The sequence below is a fragment of the Fukomys damarensis genome, unplaced genomic scaffold, assembly GCF_012274545.1.
Source record: "Fukomys damarensis isolate Sample0158 unplaced genomic scaffold, DMR_v1.0_HiC HiC_scaffold_33, whole genome shotgun sequence".
NCBI classification, from domain to species: Eukaryota; Metazoa; Chordata; class Mammalia; order Rodentia; family Bathyergidae; genus Fukomys; species Fukomys damarensis.
Window position 1 is genome coordinate 53,890,159 of NW_022900945.1, and position 15,226 is coordinate 53,905,384.

Below are 15,226 nucleotides of genomic sequence, written 5' to 3' on the forward strand. Positions count from 1 at the left end.
TTGTAGCAGGGATCGAACTCGGGACGTTGTACTTGTGAGGCAGGCAATGGAACCACTGAGCTAAATTCCAGGACCTCGATCACCATTTTCAGGAAACTAGGAGATGAGCAGATGTAAGTAGAAATCAGCACATTCATTTGAAAGTTACCTCTCGGACTACACCGATGTGGTTCCCTTGATATTCCTTCCTGCACAGAACAAGTTGTAAACACGCAAAGCTCCACGAGGAGACCATGGAGAGTGCTGAGGGTGAGAACATGAAGTGGGTCGGGTATGAAGCAGGCCAGTCTTACAGGTTGACTTACTGCCACGCTCTTTCCAAAGACGTTTTAAATGTGTGCAATTCATTATTATTTTTGAGAATTGACCGCCTCTGTGTCTACTTTCTGCCCTCTCGATAAAATCCAAGCCCTCTCTACTTGCTGGTTTCCTCTCACTCCTCAGCGTGTCTCTTCTAGGTGTCCAGTCGTTCCCATCTTTGTCACTCGGGACGTGTTACCAGTGCACTCGGGGGCTCGTTCTTTCCCTCCCTTTCACCTGTTCATGTAACCGGTAAGGTTGACTTAATCTTGTGAGGTGAACATCTTAAAGCATGTAGTAGCACTTCCTCATCTTAGCTGAGTAATCAGGTGACAGCCTATGAGTGCAGCTCTGTAAGTAGAGAAGGAGCAAGAAGAGGAGGATGAGCAAGAAGGGGAAGAGGGAAGACTCAGAGTCTCCGCAGCAGTCACCCTCCACTCCCCTGGAAGTATGAGAGCTCTGGATCACTGCAGGTGGGTGTGTGCTCAGCGCAGAACGGGAGAGGCCTAGCATCGTCACTGCTCTTTACAGTAAGGAAGAGATTTTCATCAGGATTGCAACTGGCCATGACTCTGCTAGGACAGAGGCAGGTGTTGACACACAGAGTCATCAGTGCGTGGCTCCTGCTGAGCGTTACACCTGCCATGGCCCCAGGGCACTTGAAGGGACTACTCAGTAGGTTTCTCACTACTCCTCTGAACCCCCCAGCTGAAACACAAGTCCTTAAAGAAATGTCTCATGTCTAGGGTCCAAAATGTGAGAATTATCTGAACAAGTGTGACTCCTGTCAGGTAACATAGCCTTCATTTGGACTCAGGAATCTTCCTCTGGATGTAGCACGCTCAGGAGAGCTGCGCACCATGGCAGTGGAGACACCAAAGTCAAGGCTGCCTTGGTCGCCCACAGGCTATGGTAGTGACCTCAGCACTCTGAGTTCCTCACTGAGAAGCTGTAAGAAGAGCTGCCGCCGGGTGAGGACAACGGTGAACATCAGTGTTTCTCCAAGTGCAAGCAACCAAGACTGCACACAGGAAGCAATGGTCATTCACACCTGTACACGATTGTGCATGCACACACGCACACCATGTGTCTTATGTGTCTGTCTATCCATTGCCATTGTATATATCCAGCGAACTTAGTTTTATAGTCTTTAAGAGTGGAACAGCCTTTGTTTAACCCTACTACTTCTACTTCACGATGTTCAAATGACTCTGCTATGTACCCTTACTATATGAAACGTGGCAAGGAAGAGCTTTACTATTCTTCCCAATACTTGGCTAATTTTATCTCACTCTTTACTACTGTATGTTACATAGCATTAAACAGGACAGTGCCCACAAATGAAGATGGTATAACAATCCATGTGAGAAGTAAAGACAAGGACATAGAAACTGTGGCCAAATTTTCCTGCCATGGGCAGATAAATAGCAACCACAAGCCCCTTTGTCTTACTGCCCTCTGATTTATTCCTGAATGTAAGGCTCATTCATCCTGTCCTACACCTTCTGAATCAAATGAACTACAACATGTATATATTAATTCTTAAGATGTGTAAGAAAATGTGCTAGAAAATGAATAGATAAAAATATTCAAATTATAATAAATATTGTTAAACAGGATGACTTTTTTCCAATATATGTTTATTTGTTGAACATTTAACACTGTCCATTGCTAGAACTCTTTAGACCATGCCTGTTAGAAAGTCTACAGCTATAAAACAAGAACTTCCCTCTGCCTAGCCACTGACAACCTCCACTCTACTTATGTGTTCTACCAACTTGAACATTCTAGCTGATTTACCAAGTGGAAGCATACAGTATTAATCCTTTCATATCTCAGTAGTTTCACTTATTTGATATGCCACTCATAGTTATTTGTTAATAACTGTAGCAATTTCTGAGAAAGTTGTTATATTTCGTTGATATATAACTGAAAATATGTTTTTATTTGCTATTTTCCTTCTCAAGTCATGCTCACCTAAATCTCCACAAAATACAACCAGAAAAAAAAATCTAGGACACAATGAAATATCATTTGGATGTGAAAAGAAGTCCTACCATGTGTGACAATCTGGATAGACCTAGATGACTCTACTAAGTAAACAAGGTACAGAAAAACCAATGCTGTGTGGTCTCATTCAAAATTGGAATTCAAGAATGTTAAAAGTTAGCGATAATTACCATAAAGTTACCCATATGCTGCGTGGGTAGAGGTGTGGGGAGGCCAGAGTGGGGACTCTGGGGAGAGCACAGTCGCTGAGTATCACTTTAGAGGTTGGAGAAATACGTTTTAAATTCCTACTGCACTGTAAATAACAATTATATGGTATAATTTCAAATACCACATGGTATATTTCAAATACCGATAAGAAAGGACTTTGGAAATCTTTTTTTTATTTTTATTTATTTATTTATTTATTAACCGGTATCAAACTCAGGACCTTTCGCTTGTGAAGCAGGCAGTGGAACCACTGAGCTAAATCCTCAGCCTTTGAGGTTTTTACCACCAGGAAATGATCAAGGTTCTACTGTCTGGGTGATAGACGTACTCTGATCTGATTAATTAGTTGGTCACAGCACTACACTAAAATTCAGTGTCACTATGATAATCTTCTTCTGGAAGGAAAGCAGAGTGTGGTTATCTTTGTAAGGATTGAAGACATTGAAAAAATATGTTGAAAATAAGAACCAGAGCCCATGCTGGGAGTTGTGGAGGAGGCAGCAGCCTGACAACCTGAAGCCCTGGCTCTGCATGCAGAGGCAGCCCCGAGACGTGGACACCCCAGGGAGGAGAACTTGGCACTGTCCTGGTCCTGCGCCTCTGGAGCAGAATTTGCTGCTGCGGCTGGATATTGAGAGGATGTCATCCTGGATGGCGAGTTTCAGTTACCACTGAGAGAAACGTCATGAAAAAGCCCTTCCAGAAGTTTAAAGACACAGGAGAATAAACTGATCCTGCACAGCCATTTTTCATCAATGTATTTCTCTGGTAGAAAAGTATCCTGGGGAGCAGCCGCTGGAGCAGATCGCAGGCTTCCACATGATTTCAGGACATTTCACACCGTGTCGAAGTGGCTGAGGACACCTTGGATGGCTGCTTCCCTTGACGGATATTCCAGCTTTTAGAGAAATGTTTCTGGAGCACAGAGCAGTAAGGGAAGGCTGGGCAGTGAACCAGTGGCTCAGGGCTGACGTTGTGGTGCAAACCCCCTCACGGGCCAGCTTCCCAGATCTGTCTCAGCGCTGGGGAACAAACGCATCACTGTGGACCTCACCAGCTCGTTAGGCTCGGAGAGACCTCAGCTGACCACCAGGGAAGAGAGCATCTCGGAAAGACCAGCTCTTCTGTGCCCTTTGTGATGTGAAGGACTGACGGTCACCAACAGGGCCTGACGGTCCTGGCCCCGTTTCTCCTGAAATGCCTTCCTGTACCCAGTAAGCCTACGGATTCTCCCTGAGTGGGCACCTCGCTCAGGTGCTTCTGAGTCAGCTGTTCTGGAGCCAGCCTGGGCCCAGCCATTCCACTGGGCCACCCTGGGCGTGTGCCTGCTGATGTGGCTGTCACAGCTGCCCCCTGCCCTGTGTTCCAGCGGGTTTCGCATGAGGCCTTTGTGTGTTCACAGCTCTTTTCTACAGAGCTCTGAATTTCAGTGCCTCCACCTCGATCGAGTTTTGTTAGGCAGAACTGCATTAACCCAGGGAGTCAGTCACCTCAGCCCACAGCCTGGGCTGGGATCTCGGCATCCCCTGGGACCCTTGTCCCGGCTGGAGCAAGCTGTGGAGAATGGTGCCCTTTACCCGAAAGCTCCATGGAAAACCCACACCCAGTCTCACATGTGCAGGCCTCGCAACACTGTCTTTGCTGATCCTGATGCAGTCTCCGTTTCTAAAAGTGCTTTTTGACTAATATTTCCAAGAAAATCCTTTTATAGCTGAATACTCAAAGTAGTGGCTATGATCTTAGAACTCCCTCGATCACCCACTTACAGATCAAAGTACTCTATGCCATGTGCGTATTAGTTGTCAGTGGTATGAAGACAAGGATGCTGCCTGCATCGGCCTACCTGTTGTACCGGCACTAGTGAGTGGATGTGTCTGCCTGAAACAGACTAAAGCTGTCCCCTGCCGTAGCATGTGAAGTGTGTTTGTGCATGTTTGCTCAAACCCTTTCTGAATGAGGCACTTCATCAGCTTCTCTTGGTGTTGGTAGAGACCCTGTGGCTTCTTCTTCCTGTCCAGACCTCAGTATGTTCTAAATTCCAAATTCCAAAATTGATAGTTTATAAAACCACAGTTGATTTCTATATAGCACATTTGCTTAAATCACTAGTGTTTTACTGATTCCAAAAATCTTTCTATATACATAACTGTGTCATCTGCAAACAGAACAATTTTATTCTTCCTTTTCAACCAATATGCCTCTCATTATGCAAAGCCTATCCTCAGAAAGGCGTACTCAACCTCATTACATTTTGGCTTTTAATGAATCTACTAAGACTCTAACAATCTTCCTGGGGAAAGGACCCAAGTGTTGTTCGAGAGAATCACTGAGACTCAAGCCTGTTCTCAAGGGACTTGTAGTCTAACAGGTAGGACTTTATAACTCAATGGCATATTGTACAGTATATTAAACTTCAAAGAGTAGAAAAGGAAATCTCCTCCTAATTCCATCTGTGTGCTCACTTGAATGCTTAGGACTATGAGAAACACATTCATTTTCATTTGGGAGATTACTTTACTACAAGGCTAAGCACTGAGAAAATCAGCTGCACAGCATCAGTAACTTTCCAAATCTAAGCAAACATCAACTACTCCAATACCTTTCAAATACAGGGACGGAGCACTCCAGAAAGTCATTTCAGGGAAGAATCATAATGACCCTGGGTTTGGATGGGTAAAGTAAGAAAATGGCAGACATATAGGGGCAGATACTATGATTTCTTTGCAAGTATCTCTTATAGTTTATGTCTACACATCCCTCCCAAAGCCTCCTGTGATCGTGAAAGAATCCAAAGTGATTAGATCGTGGGGCATGATAATCGTCAGTGAATTCATCCACTGATGAGTTCATAACTAAGTGTAACATTGGAAGATGGAGCCTGGTCACAAGAGGTGAGTCACTGGAGCTGTGGTCTGGAAGTGCCCGCCTCCCTCTCTCTTCCCTTGATCTCTTCCTGCTTCGCCTGCCACACCGTGAGCAACTCTCCTCTGCCACGTTCTGTTGCCATGCCACCCTGCCTGAGAGCCAGCAGACTATAAACTGAATCCTCTATAAACTGTGGGCCAAAATAAACTCTTTCCTCCTTGCAATGGCGGGAGTTGGGTACTGTGTCCCAGCAATCGGAGAGTATCTCAGTCACTACCTATATTTTTAAGGATTACTATCATACTATGCAGGCCAGTCTGTGAAATTCCAAAAGCTCTTTGTGTGCACTACCATGCGGAAAAATGAAGTTCACTACAAAGTAAAGAGAAGAGCAGAACATAAAGAATAATCAAATTGGAAAAACCTTACTTCCTATACTGGTTATAATAAGCTGGAGCAATTGTGCTGGCCATGCTGATGATGCCGATGGTGATGTTGGAAATAATGATGACCTGATGCTACTAATAAACCTCTACACACTGAGTACCAATCAGATTCCAGATTGGGGTCAACCCAATAGTGCACGGTGATTCCATTTTACATTGGTGACAACTGTGTGATGTCAATTTCAAACTCGACTGTGGAGAGATTGAAATTCTGAGAACTCCGGCAAATGTGTTGATCAAGACACTTAAACATTAAGGAAAACAGCATGGGTTTGAAATGATGTTAGGGACAATCATGAGTATGACCCACAATTCAGACAAAACTGAATATAGGGATCTAGGGATCAAAAGATAGAAACAAACCAAAATTATATGACATAGTAAAGCAGGTTGTAAAGAAAGAAAATATGTATCCTGTCATTAAAGATTATACTTTATTCAGGGACTGGAAGAAAAGACAAATTTCCCAATAAATCACTGCCCAGATGCCTCACAGATGCAGAAGACAACATCTGGTGGAGTCCAGGAGGAGGGTGCTGCTCTTCCTTCACAGAGCTGAGGATTTCTCCATACAGCATAGAAAGGGTCGTCTAGCTTACAGGAATCGTCATGGGCAGATTATAGGCTAAAGAATGAAGCAGGTCATTCCGTTGATATGATGGGCACTGAGGAGAAGATGCAGGCAGGTGCTGCCACAGAAGGAGTTGAGCCAATTTTCCTTGTCTTTTCGTGATCTGATGAATCCTAAAGCTGTTACTTGCTCTTGGGTGGGCACTTCTGCTGGCAGGGTTGAGGAGGTTGCACAGGAGGACATTTTTGCTGGCACTGCGGAGGTGGGCAGGGCTCAGGGCACTTTGGGGGTGGGCAGGGCTCGGGGCACTTTGGGGGTGGGCAGGGCTCCGGGCACTTGGGAGTTATGACCACGGGAGGTGGCTGGCAGGGCTGCTTGCACTGCTGCTGTTGATAAGACATCTTTCTGGAGTCTCAGGATCTGAAAGAAATTATACAGCAGTGTTCAGCAGGAAGAGCGGCCGCAGAAAAAGAAGCAAAAGCTATGTGATATCAGGACATAGTCTCTCTCCAAGATTATTGTTTAGCCTCTCAATTACATTTTTTAATAATTGATGTCTTCTTTCCACTTCAGCAATTCTCATCAGGTTTGGGAAAAAAAGAATTGTTTTTGTTTGTTTGTTTGTTGTTTTAGGATACATTTCAAAAGAAAGTATTTCTTTCCCCAAAACCACTAACATTATTTGGAAGACGATAACATCTTCAAAAATCCAATCAAAATGTCAGAAGTATTAGGCATCTCACAAGAAATTCCAATTATCATTATATCCTGTGACATCCCAGTAAGGTGACTAGGAAACAGAACAAACAGCTATTCAGGAAGATTTCCAAGGTCTCACAACTGGTTAAGTATAACACCTTACAAAAGCACATCAAAAAGATACAGAAAGGAACAACAAAAAAAATTTCTTCTGTGCTATTGTTCAATTAAATGATTTCTTGTCTTGTTTTTCCATGTGGACACCTTATATCCACCAAACAGAAGAAAAATAAACTACTATTACTCCAGTGTGCTTGAGTCCTAAGTTTCCATCAGGTAAGTAACATCCATCATACATGATCATGGTTTGAGTCAACAAAACTCGCTGTCTCCAAATTAAATTCAACACCTGAAAAGGCAAACAAACGAACAAGCTCAAGAAATCAGACTCACCAGGTTCTCCAAAGCAGAAGCAGACTCTGGATGCAGGAGTGCAGCAGTCCTGCATCAAAGGACCTCTTTATAGGGCTTGCTGCCCCGCCCAGGGGGAAGAGGAACTGCCTAACACTGGGCTGGCCCCAAAATTTCCTAACCAAAATGCAAATCTGGGCTTAACAGGGACTCTGCAAAATAGGGAATGACCTCTTCCAGTGCTTATGGCTCTGAGGAGCTGCCTTAGAACTCAGTTTCATTTAACTTATGGCTGAAGAGGATTTGGTGAATTCTGTAACTGATGTTCAAAGGCTCTCTTGCTTTATTGAAAATAACCCCTTCCTGTCTTCTCTTTTATTTGTTTTATTGGTACCAGGGATTGAACTCAGGACCTTGTGCTTGGGAAGCACGTGGCAGCACCACTGAGCTAAATCCCGGGCCCTCCTGTCTTTTCTTTAACCCTTTCCTGCCTTACAGCTCCTTTGAGTGTTAGAACTGATCTACCTATTTGTTCCCTTTTATCTGCATGCTGTGTTGCAGTACAGAACCCCATTTCCATCTGTCCTTTCCTCAGACAGATTGCCAGTATGCTGGAAAGAGAGAAACACCTGAATTTGAGTCTTTCTCTTAATAGAGAAAGCCAATACCTGATTCTCACAGTGGGTGCTGACTTCATTGGGCTTTCTTGATCCTGCTCAAGCCTGACGTTTTCTTCTCCACTTCCGTATGTCATTCACAGAGCCTCAGATTTACCTTACATTCTTTGTCTCTTTGAAGCTCTCTTTTCACTCTTCCATGTGTTGCTCTTTGCTTTCCTCAAGGATAAGTTCTTGTGCTCAACCACCACATAAAGGAACGAGGAGAAGCACAGAAAACTCTCAGGCCATGTCCCAGTGTGATGGTTGGGGACTTCTCCGAAAGGTGACCCTCGAGGTTCTCGAATGAATAGGCGCATCCTTTCCACATCCCTCGTCCCTTTGTTTGCACCAAGATCCAGTACACACTCCCTGACTCTGTAAGTGGACGCCTGGTCTCTCCTACCTCAGCCTACTCCTTCATCTCAAGGATCCTCTGAAGGGTCACTGATGAGTTTATGTTGAAAATTTTCTATCTAAGCGTTGCTTTTTTCTTCAGTTAGAGACATAGAAATATACTCCCGAGGGTGATAAACAGGGTCCACGCTCACGTGTTGTGCTCCTCCAAAGGGAGAACAGGCACGCTAGGAATGTGCGGTTGAAACTTTAATAAAGCCTGTACCACTGTGGCCGCCTCAGACCCATCAGGACTCCGTATCTTGGCATTTTAGATCCCCAGGCCCAGCCTTTGGGGCAAGTACTCCTCACAGTTCTCCAGGATGCTAAAGTACTTCTTCCCTCCCAGAATTATTCCCAGTTAACCTCTTCCTACTTCTTCAGCTTTTGAAGAACACATAAAAGTTGGACTCCTGTCCTACCTCTGAAAAATCCAGTCTCTAAATAACCTTTTCATCTTGTCATCCAAAGGACTAATATCTAATATTGTAATTAATATATTCAAATACTGATCTTGTGATTACAGAGAAGTGAGGAATTCATTTTTTAAAAAGATGTAGGCAAGATTATTCATAATTTGGTCACGGTTAAGTACCATGCATGGGAGAGCTCTGAGTTTGGCCATAATTTCTTGGTGATCATTGTTGGTGATTAGTGTGGCTTTCAGCATTGTCTCTAGTGATCAGTGACCATGTTATTCAAAGAGACTTATTGCCGCCTGTTCTTTGCTCTGCTTTTTCATATATTCTGGCAGTGTGGTTGAGTGGATAAGAGTTCTGAGGTCTATTAAAAAAGGAAAACATGGAAACAAAGTGTTTGTAAATAGGGGAGGGAGGAGGGGGCGAAGAGAGGCCAGGGGTATGGGGGAAAAACTAGAACCAAGATCTGTCATGTAAGGGCACAAGATCCCAATAACGGATATAACTGTGCTGTATACTTTAAAAGTACCAAAAAACTCCATAAGACTTGAAAAAGAGAGTTCTGAGGTCACAGTGAGATTTTTACTCACAGTGGTCAAACCCCAAAAGTCTCCTGAGTTTTCCTTTTTTTTTTTTTCTTGATAGAAAACATGAGATGTAGCTTATTTTACTTCCCCCTGCCCACAAGCTCTTCTCTGCCCAGAACTGCCTCTAGGGTGACTCCCAACATCTTAGTGTAGTCCATCATTACTTTCCTCCAGTGATTATTTGAAGTCTTTTTTTTTAGAAATTTGAATAATTTTACTATTTATACTTATGTTAAGGAAAATTTTTAATTTTAACTATTGTCTATCTTATAATTTTAAAAATTCATAAGTAGAGTTTCAAACTTGTAATGTAATGTTAGTATCACCTAGAATAAGTTTTAGAAGTTTACTGACTTGAAGGTAATTTCGATGAAAACTATTAAGTATGAAATAATAATGGAGATCTGCAAGTATAAAATTAGTGATTGGGCTGGAAGTGTAGCTTAATGATAGAGTGCTTATCTAGTGTGCTCTAGGCTGTGGTTCAATTATCAGCTCTGCAAAGAAAATAAAGACAATGGTAAGGAAATTATTGGGATTTGGGGGACTCCTCTCTAAAATATCCTCAGATCCTTCCAGAAGGACCTCGTTCCTTCCTTTTCAGACTTACACACTTCGGAAGCCCACTGCAGTAACCTACCTTATCCTGGCCCAGAGTCACCACTATTGCTTTTCCCATGTCCTCCAGTCTCTGAGTCTCTTTTACTCTTTTTGTTTAGTGTGGATATCTCAGCGTCTCTGGCTTGTTCTTGAAAGTGCAGAAAGGGACTATGTCTATTACTAAATCTCAGGACGCTTTCCGGAGGCCCTGTGCTCTATACATTCTACAAAAGACAAGATTAAACATACACAAAACCTAAGAAAAATGTAAGCTCATAATGTAAATCTTCACACAGGCTTCCAGTTGTAAAAGAACAAGGATATAGCAGAATTAAAGAGGTCTCATATAAGCAGGAATGGTGTTTTTTCTGTCCCTATTTGGGGCTCTAAAACCCTCAAAGCAAGATGTCTTCTCCCTATATCTCTCCTTCAACTGCAGAGACACTGCACCTCGCTAGCAAAGGTAAAGTCCAGGAGCACATCTGAAACCTTGTCTTTCTCTTACTCTAAGTATATCTACAGGATCTAGAGCAGAGTCTAGCAAATAACAGACACTGAATAAAACTGTAGCGAATTAATTCTTGAAGAGCATTAATCTTTTTTCTCAAATTCCACTTGAGCTGAGTTGATCTAGTGAGATCAACAATCATCTTTCCTAGAATAAAGGTTTCCAAAGGAAGAAAAAATATGAACAGGACAAGACAAAGAAGGAACAGCATCCCTACACGCAGCCTTTGCTCTCAGCTGAGATCTAGGCAGGGCAGAGATTGAATCACCTAAGCTCCCACTCAGGAATGAGACACCTGACACCATACCTTGAAGGAAATAAAGAATTTTATGTAGGTCAGCATTATTCATAACTGCTCAAAGTAAAATTGCCACTCTTTACAGCTTAAGTACAGGTATCTGCATACCATCCCTTATTCATTACCTCTGTAATTGGGGCACAGGCCATTGGACACACCAAGGGACTTTCCCTGGTAGAAAATGACTCCTTGTAGCCTCATAACACACCCCAAACATTATTTCTTTAAGGAAGGCTTTGCTTCTCCAATCCAAATTCATTCACCTAAAAATCTGGATCACACTGACAGAAAACATCAGTTTTCTGAGCACATATACTTCGAAAAGGCAGCTACTATGCATGGCAATGAAGATAACCGATGTTTCCTCCGATTTGATGATCCAGATTCTTCAAAGCAAATGTTTGCTGTAGGCTTGATGCCTGGAATCTCTGAGCTTCTCCTCCGGCACTAAGTCAGCCCCAGGAGCAGCTATGATTCACTCCAGGAAGTCAGTGTTGATCCACCGAGAGCTCCATTTACCAACACTTCCACCTGGCCTAGGAAAGAAGCCCCTTGTGATCAGTTGTTGCAGGAGGGAAAAGCCCACGCCTGATGAATGCCTGGCTCATTATATGAGTGAAATCCAGAAATTAACTTCTCCATCACAATAGCCCCACTCCAAGATGTATCTGTAATACAAAGGTGAAGGAAAATAGAGAAGGAGAAATAAAGAGCAAAGGACAGCTAGATGTGGGTAAATGTAAGTAAGTACCCACAGTGTGTTAGTGATAATGACTTAAGGTGTTTAAAATGTGCTTATAATTAAATTTCATGACAACAGTAACACAAGAGCCTTGGGTCAAATTAGCAAAAATAAAGCTAAGATGCGTAGGGTTTTCTAAGCAGTAGTATAAGTACTAATGTTTATCAAAGTATAGGTTAAATATAGATGTAGGATGTAATCTCTAGAGGATCTACTACAAGAGTAGCTCAAAAGTACAACCTTAAAGACTCATAGAGAGTAAAAAGAGTAAAAAGAACATTTAATCAATCTGAAAGGGAGATGGAGAAGGAGAGTTCTGCGCCCACTGAGGCTTTAGAAAGCTAGGGGAAATTTTTATCCTCAACCTAATAAAAAGCAAAAGCCAAATAAACTACAAAAGCATAACATTTCTCAAATCCCTAAGAGCAGTAGTTTCAGAGCAAAGAACTTGATCCTCAAAGAGAGACAGAATGTGAACAGTAGCTCCACCTGAGTCAGCTGACAGGAGAAATGTTGTATGAGGTCTTCTAAGCTGTGAAGCAAGTGATGGATGTACATTGTCACCACTCTCATTCCATGTGTTACTAAAGCTTTATTTAGCCAGCACAATTAGGGAAGAGAATGAAATAAGAGGGAAGGAAGTCAAAGGATTCCTGTTTAAAGATGTGATTTTATATGTAGAAAAACCTAAAAAAAATCTTCACCAAAATACTATTAGAATTAATAAATGACTTCGGAAGTCGCAGAATATAAATCAACATAAAAAATCAGTAACATTTTTATACATCAATAATGAATTCACTGAGATATAAATCATGAAAGCAATTCCACTCCCAGCAGGCTCAATCCTAGAAATAAATTTAAGCAAAGAAATGGAAGTCTTTTTAATGAAAATGACAAAACACTAATGAAAGAAATTGAAGAAAACCCCCAAAACTGGAAAGACCTCCCATGTTTATGAGTTCAAATAATTAATATTGCTAAAATTCCCATACTACCCAATGTAAGCTATAGATTCAATCCAATCTCCGTCAACACACCAATGACTTTCCTCAAAAATGTACAAAAAGGCCTGGCAAAGTTCACAGGGACTCACAAAAGACCTGGAATAGACAAAGCAAACTTGAGCAAAAACGACAAAGTCAGAGGCATGAGAATTCCTAATTTTAAGCCATATGACAGAGCTCTCCAGCTGGGTATTTAACCCAAGTCAAAACAAGAACTGTGTCAATCAGAATTCATCTATGTATCTGTCTATATTTGTCAAGGTCAGTTAAGGCTGCTTACAAGTTGCTTTGGGAGCTGTGTGGGGAGGCTTTTAACTCCTCTAGTTTTCCCCGTAACAGTTGTGTTGTTTGCCAGGATTGGGCATGGTTCTGCTTGACCAGATGGCTTTCCTTGAAAGCGTGGAGATAGTTTGCTCTTCATGACCCTCATTTCTGGCAAAATGAATGTTTGACTTCTGTAGTCTGGTGTCCAACATTATGCCCTAGGTGCTAGATGACTGTGGAGAGCAAGGGACAAAATACTGGCTCTCCTCTTAGCCAGTTATCCGCCTTTGCTTTGGTCTCTCGGCTTAGTTGTTGAACACCTAAAAAGTCAGTCCTACAAGTCTTGAAGTGGAAGCAATAGGTTTAAATCTTAACTCTTACAATCTTTTTTTGGAATATCAGACACTTTTAAATATAAAGTACGACTAAGGAACAGCCACTTCTTTCATTAATCATGGTCAGTATTAGTATTAGGAGTCAGTCTCAGATTTTATCTGTACTTTCAGTGCTTTAGGTTGTCTTTCAGAGGTCATATTCCTGCAGAATCTTAACAGATAACAGTCATAAAGTCTTATAAGAAAAATTAAAAAGCAAAAGCAAACAGTATTTTAGGCTAACAGCTGTGATATTATTATACTGGAATGATTAGGCTTTTTATCATTTCTAAAAATACATTTAAATTCCCATTTTAATATAAAATAACTCACTGATGGCAAGTTACCTTTACCCGATTACAAATATTAGGTAAAATAAATAAATTCTCATCTAAGCGTTTGTGTCTTTAGCCTAAGTATCTGCTATGGTCATTGTTGAATGGCCTCCCCTCTGTCCCACTAAGGCTGCCATCACCTTCTTGGTGGGGCTTGGTTCACCTCAGCAGGTTTTGCAAAGTGCACCTCCCCTACCTTACTTAGGCCTGAAAAATCAAGCCAGGATCTTTCAGACTTATGTGGCTCCTCTACAGGTAAATTTATGGGGAAGAGATGTCCAAGGAGTGGAGAATTATGCTGACTAATGAACCTATTAATGTACCAAAACAAATTATGACAAAGAGGGGATATCGATCAGATTTTGGTTTAGAAACCAAATTACAAGCTAATCCCCAGTGGCTGTCAGTTACTCCTAGATTAGATGGCAGGCATAGGGTATCAGTGCCCCTTTTGTTAGGGGTCATTGATACTTCTCCCCCCAGGGCAGCTTGCCGCCTCCATGGAAAACAATACCCAGTAAAACACTTGCGTTCTTCAGTGCAAGAACAAATCCAATTAGGGTACTCAGAACATCTACCAGAACCTAAGCACTCCCAAGTCCATGATTCCTAAAATTTCTGGGAAGTGGAGATTATTACAAGATTTAAAAGCAGTAAATGCTTCTTTACAACCAATGGGAGCTTTACAGCCTGGTCTCCCATCTCCTGCAGCCATTCCTCTGGAGTGGCTATTGATTGTTACTGATCTTAAAGATTGTTTCTTACAATTAATTCCCTTACACCCACCTGATTGCCAGTATTTTGCTTTCTCTGTACCCAGTATTAACTTTAAAGAAACTATGAGCAGATATCAGTGGACAGTTTTGCCTTAGGTAATGATAAACAGCCCCACGCTGTGTCATCATATTGTAAATCAACCTTTACAGTCTGTTCAAAGGAAATATCCTTAAGCTTATATTATTCGTTATATGTATGATATTTTGGTGTCTGTGGCAACAAAAACACAGGTATCTGCTTTGTTTGCTACAGTAAAGAGGGACTTTAAAATCAAGGACTTTGCATAGCTCCTGACATAGTACAGACCTCTAGCCCTTATCTCTGCTTAGGAACTTTGCTTACAGGTTGGACAGTGAGACCTCAAAAAATAAAAGCAAAACAGGATTGTCTATTGATTTGAAATGATTTTCAAATATTATTAGGAGCTATTAATTGGATTCAGTCTAAATTAGGTATTGCCATGGACCCATTAAAACATCTCTATAAAACTTTACAAGGTGATTCTCAGATTAATTCTCCTTGACAGTTAACTCCTGAGGCACAGGAAGAGTTACAGTTGTAGAAAGAATGTTCCAGGAAGGACAAGTATATTGGGTTAATGATCACCAACCTCTTATTTTCTACGTTTTTGAAACTCCTCAGTCTCCTACTGGGCTTAGGTCAATGTGACAGCTCCCAATCATTACTCATTGAATGATTATACCTTCCTAATCAGAGAGTAAAAACTCTACGGTTATATACTGAAAAAATG

General features: G+C 41.8%; 1 protein-coding gene across 9 annotated transcripts in view; it reads right to left on the minus strand.

Moving 5' to 3' along the window:
* Window positions 1–6,275: 6,275 nt before the first annotated feature.
* LOC104875962 (small proline-rich protein 2E) overlaps window positions 6,276–15,226 on the minus strand; it is a 101,574-nt gene continuing 92,623 nt past the window's right edge. For 6 of the 9 annotated variants that reach the window (XM_010643732.2, XM_010643731.2, XM_019210593.2 and 3 more), the window contains one exon: window positions 6,276–6,822. In XM_010643732.2, coding sequence (XP_010642034.1) covers window positions 6,585–6,803 — 219 coding nt within the window. In that variant the 5' untranslated portion in view covers window positions 6,804–6,822 and the 3' untranslated portion in view covers window positions 6,276–6,584. Of the gene's footprint in view, window positions 6,823–6,940; window positions 6,964–8,180; window positions 9,411–10,210; window positions 12,044–15,226 lie in introns of those variants that run through there. The other 3 variants (XM_010643734.2, XM_010643733.2, XM_010643736.2) reach the window with 3 other exon arrangements.